The sequence below is a fragment of the Silene latifolia genome, chromosome 2 (assembly GCF_048544455.1).
Source record: "Silene latifolia isolate original U9 population chromosome 2, ASM4854445v1, whole genome shotgun sequence".
In the NCBI taxonomy this organism is placed as follows: domain Eukaryota; kingdom Viridiplantae; phylum Streptophyta; class Magnoliopsida; order Caryophyllales; family Caryophyllaceae; genus Silene; species Silene latifolia.
Window position 1 is genome coordinate 51,775,229 of NC_133527.1, and position 7,282 is coordinate 51,782,510.

The following is a 7,282-nucleotide window of genomic DNA, read 5'->3' on the forward strand; positions in this document are numbered from 1 at the left end:
TCAAGTTCCTTAATTTATTGTTGTTGAGATTATTAAAGTGTGATTTCCTTGTAATCTCATATTTGCAACACCTTGTTATTAAGTTAATGAATGTGATTTCTTCTTGGCTTAATTAGCAAGTAAAGGATTAACTTGTAATTGGGCATTAATTGTGATTTCATTGTGTCTAATTACCCCTATTGAATCTCTTGTGCTCATATCTTCTTATTAATTTGTCCAATGTATGTGACTTCTACTTGGTAGAATTGATAAGTTGGGTTATTTGATTAAGTGTGATTTCCTTGTCATTTGGCCATTATTTAGGAGATTTGGAAGATTTATCTTCACAATAGGGTGATAATATATAATTGAAGGACTAATTGAAGGATTTTGTCAACTAAAGTGCCTAGCTTTGAGTCGGGTTAAGTCTTCCCTAATATTGATTAATTTCCATCTTAAATTCTTGGTTGTTTGCTTGTTCTACACTCTTGTTTGAATTTCCTTGCTTTGGTTACAATTGAAAACTCAACTCAAAACCCCCCTTTTTATTTACTTGTTGTTATTGTTGTCACAATTGTTCTAAGTACTCTTTTAAATTCACTATTGCAAAACCCATCTTCTCTTGGGTTCGATCCCTAGCTTGCTATTATACTAGTTTATAATTAGTGCTAATTAGTGTGTTTAGTGGTATATAAATTGTTAATTTGGCCGTCTTTAAGTGCGACATTTTAGGCGTGTCAGGCGGCTACAATAACTCTCAAATTTGCTATTTCTGATGCTCTCAACAGGGGTTATATACACTACTTGAGGCAAGTACGGACTGTTTAAATTTGGTATACCAGATTATTGGTGGCTTATAAGACCTGGTGCAGGAAGCGGAGCTTATTTTAAGATGTATTTATAGTTTTTTTTTTTTTTGGAAAAGAAGTGCATTAAATGAAAGAAAGGACAGAGTCCAAGGTTCAGTACATCACGGGGGCGGGTCGGGGGAGAGCGGCGTAAAAGCCAAAAGTAAATCCGAGTTACATAGTTCACTAGCTTATTTTTCGCTATTTCTCCATTAGTCAGTGTCCTAGGACTCTTAATAAACGCAAAATCTCATTTGTGACGGCACGTATCCGTCACTTTGGAGTGACGGATACTATTTTCTCTCACAAATGACCCAAATAGAGGAGAGAGGAAAGCACATGGGGGTGCCCCCACCTTGTTCCCCCTATCCGTTTTGTGAGTGGCATTATCCGTCACTTGCTCCGACCCGTCTTCAGCAAGACTAATTGTTTAATAAAAATGCACATTTCATGGCTAAATCAGTTATGATTTAGGTAAACTTACTTTTTCACTCCGACCAAAAATAAAAAAAAAATTACGATGGAGGATGTGATTATATATATATATATATATATATATATATATGGGAACCATTAACATGGAGGAACCTTATCTTACACATTCCCTAGAGGTAACTAGAGTTACCATCTAGATTAAGATTACTCTTTAACCACACACCTAAGGTAACAAGAGTTACCGTTCTCCATCCAAACCCAAGTACGTTACATAATTAACAAACATTTTATTGGAATGGAAATGCATACAAGAAGTGCTAAATCAGATTAGCATCTTCTATGATAATAATAATAATATAATATTAGACAAAGCTGCAGAGCTTAGTTGTTGGGCTTGCCTTCAACTTTCTCGTTAAGAGCACAGCACCTTGAGCATCCGTTATATCCATGATGTCCACAGCATCCATAATTACAGCCTCCATGTCCACCACCACCGCCGTACTGTCCACCACCACCACCATGGTGTCCACCACCGCCGTACTGTCCTCCACCACCGTACTGTCCGCCGCCGCCACCGTACTGTCTGCCGCCGCCACCGTACTGTCCGCCGCCACCACCGTACTGTCCACCATATTTGGCATCTTCAACGCCTTTTACTTCTTTGTCAGCTGCAAGTGTGATTAAGTGCAAAAATTTAACGTTACTCCCTTGACCTAAATCTCCAATTTGCTTTTACGTAATACTTAACTAATATGTTAGTAGTATTATTTAATTGTTGAAAATGTTGTTAATTCCCACAGTATATTTTATACTCGCAATTTTTAACATATGTACAGTTAAAGTTAGAAATTTGACCTTTAGAAAATAAATGAGACACTTGGAGCTAGGAGATGAATAGAGACTAGTATTTTGTAAGACCATTATGTATACATAAAATTGAAATGAGTATACATAATGATCGATTTTGCATGCATGCATACATACATTTTGTTGTAAGCTAGCAGTTATCCTCGATTTTTACTACAGACACGAAATGTCTAGATATGAGAAACTCAATGATGGTGAACTACATAAACATAGTTTTATAATAGAGGGTGAAGTAATGTGCTCGTGTTTCGACACAATTTAGCACTAGTATTCCATGATAACCAATAATATCGAGTAATAATATACAGTATCAAACTTGTTAATTAACTATCGATTTGTTTACTAAATGTATGTATGCATGCATGCAAAATAATGATCGATGAACGTAAAAAAGCTCACCATCAGTGCTGGTTTCAGCTAAGTCACGAGCTGTAACTTTAGAAGAGACGAGGAAAGCAACGACTAGAAAACCGAACAAAAGAAAAGACTTAGAAACCATTTTCAGCATATAAGAAGAAGATGTATAAAAGAGTGTGGTGTTATGACTTATGAATTTGGAGTAAGATTAACAGCTTCCTTTTATAGGCAAATTGCACGGTATCAAGTTGCTCCTTCACACTCTTTTGGATTATGTGTCGGGGGGATAGATTATAGGAAGGAGACGTAACTCATATCTCTATACTTGATAGCGTACTGGGGTTGTACTGTACGTGTTACTTGTGTGGTTGGTTGTTACAGATTTCGTCAATAATATCACTGCAAGTGGCAGGTTATGAGGGACCTAAGTCATTAAATTCTCATTTAGACGGGTTAAGAGCCTCCACAATGGTAAGCAACAATCCTACTCGCTTAACTCTCCACATCACATTTTTGAGTTAAACACTTTTAAGCTACAAACTTTCCCAATGGTTAAGTATAAGAGTTGTTCTTAAATTGACTTATATACATTTATTTAATTGGACATATCTCTTTTGTGGGTCCATTTGAGCTACTACTACATGGAGCTAGTTGCTCAAACTAAAATGGTTTCATGTGAAGCTTCTAAATGGTTGAAAGAACTAAACAAACTTTTAAATTTAGTTGTTCTCCTTTTGTTCAACCATTGGAGATGCTCTAAGTATCCTCTTGTAAAATAAATAAGGCACTGTTCTTTTGGACTGAAACAAATTTGATCTCAATCAATCAATCAACTTATAGATCTCAATTGAATCAACTAAGCTTATAGGATCTCGAATCAACTTATAGGATCTCGAATCAATCAATTTATTGGATCTCGAATCAACTTATAAGATCTCGAATCAATCAACGTATAGGATCTGAACTAAACTGAACTTATAGTATTGATCTGATCTGAACTGAACTTATAAGATCTAAAGTGAACTTAAATTAAGTGACTTTAAGTCCAAAAGAACATGGCTTAAGACAATAATAGAATACATAGAAAAAAGTAAATGATTTGTCGTAACTGCCCATATGAGATGAAATATGACCCGCCTTTTGCTGGCTCATTAATACTCCATTTTTGAAGACTATTCTTGCGATGATTTGGATATATGCGATAATGTCCTGTGTGAATTTTTCTTGTGCGGGCCGGGATAATTTATTACTCATGTCGGCTAACAAAACGAGTATAGATCATGTAATTTTCCACAAAACGTCCTGCTTGTGACGGGTTAATTCCGTCACAAGCTGAATACCCTCACAAAAGGAGAGGACAAGGTGAACTTCCACGTGTCTTCCCCACTCACCTCTCATGGGTATTTTGTGAGAGAAAATGGTATCCGTCGAAAGCTCGACGGATATCAACGACGAAATTTTGTGAATTTTCCAAGTCTACAAAGTTCCGACTTATAAATCCGTCCAAAATCTTTTGGTCCTTATCCCGGGGAAAAAATATCAAGTTAGCTTGGCTCGTGGTCAAGCTAAATCCGCCACCAATCACCTCTAAAATATTTATATAAGACAATTTTGATCTTACTTATTTCAAAAATTCTACCGTTCTCCCGGAGGACGGTGTGTGAGGAGTACCGTCCTCCGGGAGGACGGTAGAATTACTCTACTTATTTATACAATGGTTTTAATACACCTAAGACATTATTTATTATCTTGTCATATACTCCCGCCGTCCCGGTCAATAGTTATTTATTTCCTTTTGTGGGTCATTTTTCATGTACATGTAAGGTTAAGTGATTTGTGTGATCCAAATTCACTCATATTTATTTTCTTAATCTTTTTGCTAAAAGCAAAAAATAACTATTAATCGAGACGGATAATCTTTTGCTAAAAGCAGGTATTAATTATGGTATAATTTACGCATAATCAATATATATCTATCTATATTAATAAAGGAAGCTTTTTTCGAGCGATTACAGAGAGTCCAAGTTTTGCATATTACATAAATAAATAAATATCAATTTTAAAATAAAGAACATAGCTTGCTCAACAACTCACCGAAGATATATTTAATATATATGCGTTTTAGTTGGATGCAAACTCAAAAAAGATTAAATTATGAATAATTAAAATCAAACTAAACTGTATAACCTTATACTATATATATATATATACATGCTTCATCATCTATTTGGCATCAAAATTTGCACGTACATTATATTGCTATAATTTCTTATTGTGGTCTATATGATTTAATTTTTTTTTGTTGATTGTTGATTTACATACACCATCCGACTTTTTGTGGAGCTTTGTTATAAATTGGCTTATGATTTGCAGGAATTGCAAAGCATGTGATCAAGATGGAAGGATAATCATAAAACCATATGTATATAATCAAGATTTGTTAAGGTATTTCTTTCCTGTTAAACGCCCTTGAAATTTATAATTTAGTATCATTATTGTCTTCTTATCTGCCATGACTGCCAATATCAACAATCAATCAATGACAAAGAAAACGTTTATCTACAACTTTTTATTTTATTTTGTATTCAATGATCAAAACGAATAGTTTTGTATATATGGTCTAATAATGAAATATATTATCTTATTACCTCTTCTTTCAGGTTGTTAGACAAGTTCGTCGTAAGTTGGCACCAGGTAACATATCATTATTTTGTTACATTTATCATACTACTACGCATTGAATTGCTACGTATGTATATCATATTGTTAGGATATTGACCTACGTCTTCGTAGTATAGTTGATATGAATTCGGAACTAACTTGCTATTGTTTGTACATATACACAGCACTAATTCTAAGCTCAAGGTAAATCATATAAGAAGCGTGGGAATGGGTCTTTGATGATCGTACTTAATTAACGCACAGAACGCTATTGAGTATTGGGTGGAGGATCCAATGAACTGATATCCGAGATCTATAATCGTTCAGAGTCTATCATAGAAATAGCTTCTATGAAGACAGTTAGCATCCGAATACTCACAACTCCAGTTTGTTTCACTTTCTCCCCAAAATCTCCTTAATATATTTATACGGAGTATATCTTTGTTTTCTGATAATACTTAGGACTATGACTATTTTCTATTAATACGGTCAAATTGGTCAGTATAGATTGTATTGTATGGAACACGACTAGCAATTTAACAGGCTAACCACGCTAGCTAACAAGCTCTTTATGGGCCTTATGGCAAGTACACTAGCAAGTGAATAACCTCAATGAGTCAATTCATTCTTTTTTATCTATAAAAAGAAAACTAAGATATAGGCTACCCAGCCCTATTAGGAGCATAATCAGTTAATCCCATTCAATTAAGAGGCAAGGTAATCTCTCCTTGAATGACGGAACGCATAGCTATTCTAATCTTTTTTTAACATATATTATGCAACGTGATAAATACGAGTGTAATTCTATAAGAGAGTCCTTATTTTTATCAAACAATGACTAATATGTAGTCTATCTATTAATATTGTACTTGGTATCCCTTTTTTTTTGGCGAAAAGATCTTTTTAGAGTTTTGATTTTATTTGAAATCTTATTGATACAAGTTCTCGAGTCATCAAAAACTAAAATATCCGAGTTTCATAAGACTATATGCTCATGCAAACATACATTATTAGTAATAAATACTACTTATTCTAAAATTATTTTAGTTATTACTCCATATAGAAACTTACCGGGTAAATACATACCGTAGATATTTTCTATAACAATCTAATTTCGCCTTAAATGAAAAAAGAATAGCCATTATTTTAATCTTATGCTCATATTCGATTTATTTTGTCATTCTATTTAATGGAATAGTCACGCACCAATGAGGACACGGCCCCTCCCATGGCCCCTTGATAAAAATACTTCATAGTGACGTCATGAGTTCGTGCAAGTAGTTAAATTCTCGTTCAGTCTCCAAGGAGAGTTAGTAGATCGCCAAAAGTGTACCCTCTGTCTCGGTTATTTGTTTACCTTTGATTTGGCAAAAAGATTAAGGAAAGAATAGGAAATTTGTTTACCTTTAATTTGGCAAAAGATCAAGAAAAGAGTAGGGGACCAATTATTAGATGGCAAGTAAGACTAAATTGAGCGGATGATTAAATTACTAATGAATGCATTCCGCAAATAGAAAGTAAACAATTGACGGAGACACTCCAAAATAAAAATAGGTAAATAAATAACCATAATGGGGGGAGTAATATATAGTCAATTATGTGAATACCTATGGATTTTCATGCATATATAGTTCAAGCTTTAAATTAAGTGGTTTTGGGGAATAAGAACGAATAAGAGTGCATGTGCATGGAGTGAAGGAAATTTTGACTATGAGCCAAGACGTTACAATAATAAGATTTTGTGTATGTATATATACTACCTAGATATTAAGTTTTAGCCGATTTACATCTGAATCAAGTCCAGTTTAAAGAAACAATACTATAAAGATGTAATTCTTAGTCCGAGCATATATAAATGTAGATTATTTTTGAACAATTATACATAGTCTAACTTTATAAATGGCTTTTAAACATTAATAGAGTCAAAAGTTTTATAAATTGCTAAGTTTAATATTTAAAAAATTATAACTAAGTCAATAAAGGTATCTATATTCTCATTTACAAACACATCATACAATATATATATATAGAACTTACGGTTTTAATTTACTCTTTTATACGTTTAAGTTTCTATAAAAAGAGCATGTTAGGGAGAATATAAGAGTCTAACTGTAAATCTATTAGAAAAGTTATTT

At 33.6% G+C, this 7,282-nt stretch overlaps 1 protein-coding gene and 1 long non-coding RNA gene across 2 annotated transcripts; one reads left to right on the forward strand and one right to left on the reverse strand.

Moving 5' to 3' along the window:
• Positions 1–1,383: 1,383 nt before the first annotated feature.
• LOC141642751 (uncharacterized) lies at positions 1,384–2,821 on the reverse strand. Its single transcript, XM_074451670.1, has 2 exons — positions 2,529–2,821; positions 1,384–1,930 (listed from the first exon to the last, which is right to left on the reverse strand). The coding sequence occupies exons 1-2, from the start codon at positions 2,635–2,637 to the stop codon at positions 1,644–1,646; spliced, it is 396 nt and encodes a 131-aa protein (XP_074307771.1). The 5' UTR covers positions 2,638–2,821; the 3' UTR covers positions 1,384–1,643.
• A 1,899-nt stretch (positions 2,822–4,720) lies between these two features.
• LOC141629618 (uncharacterized) lies at positions 4,721–5,663 on the forward strand. The gene is made up of 3 exons (XR_012537318.1): positions 4,721–4,931; positions 5,147–5,180; positions 5,333–5,663. It is a non-coding gene; the product is annotated as an uncharacterized LOC141629618 (long non-coding RNA).
• Positions 5,664–7,282: the final 1,619 nt, after the last annotated feature.

Coding starts and splice junctions, on each gene's coding strand:
- LOC141642751 (XM_074451670.1), bottom strand. CDS start 2,637: ATGCTGAAAATGGTTTCTAAGTCTTTTCTTTTGTTCGGTTTTCTAGTC. Junction 1,931..2,528: donor AGCTGAAACCAGCACTGATG/GTGAGCTTTTTT, acceptor TCACACTTGCAG/CTGACAAAGAAGTAAAAGGC.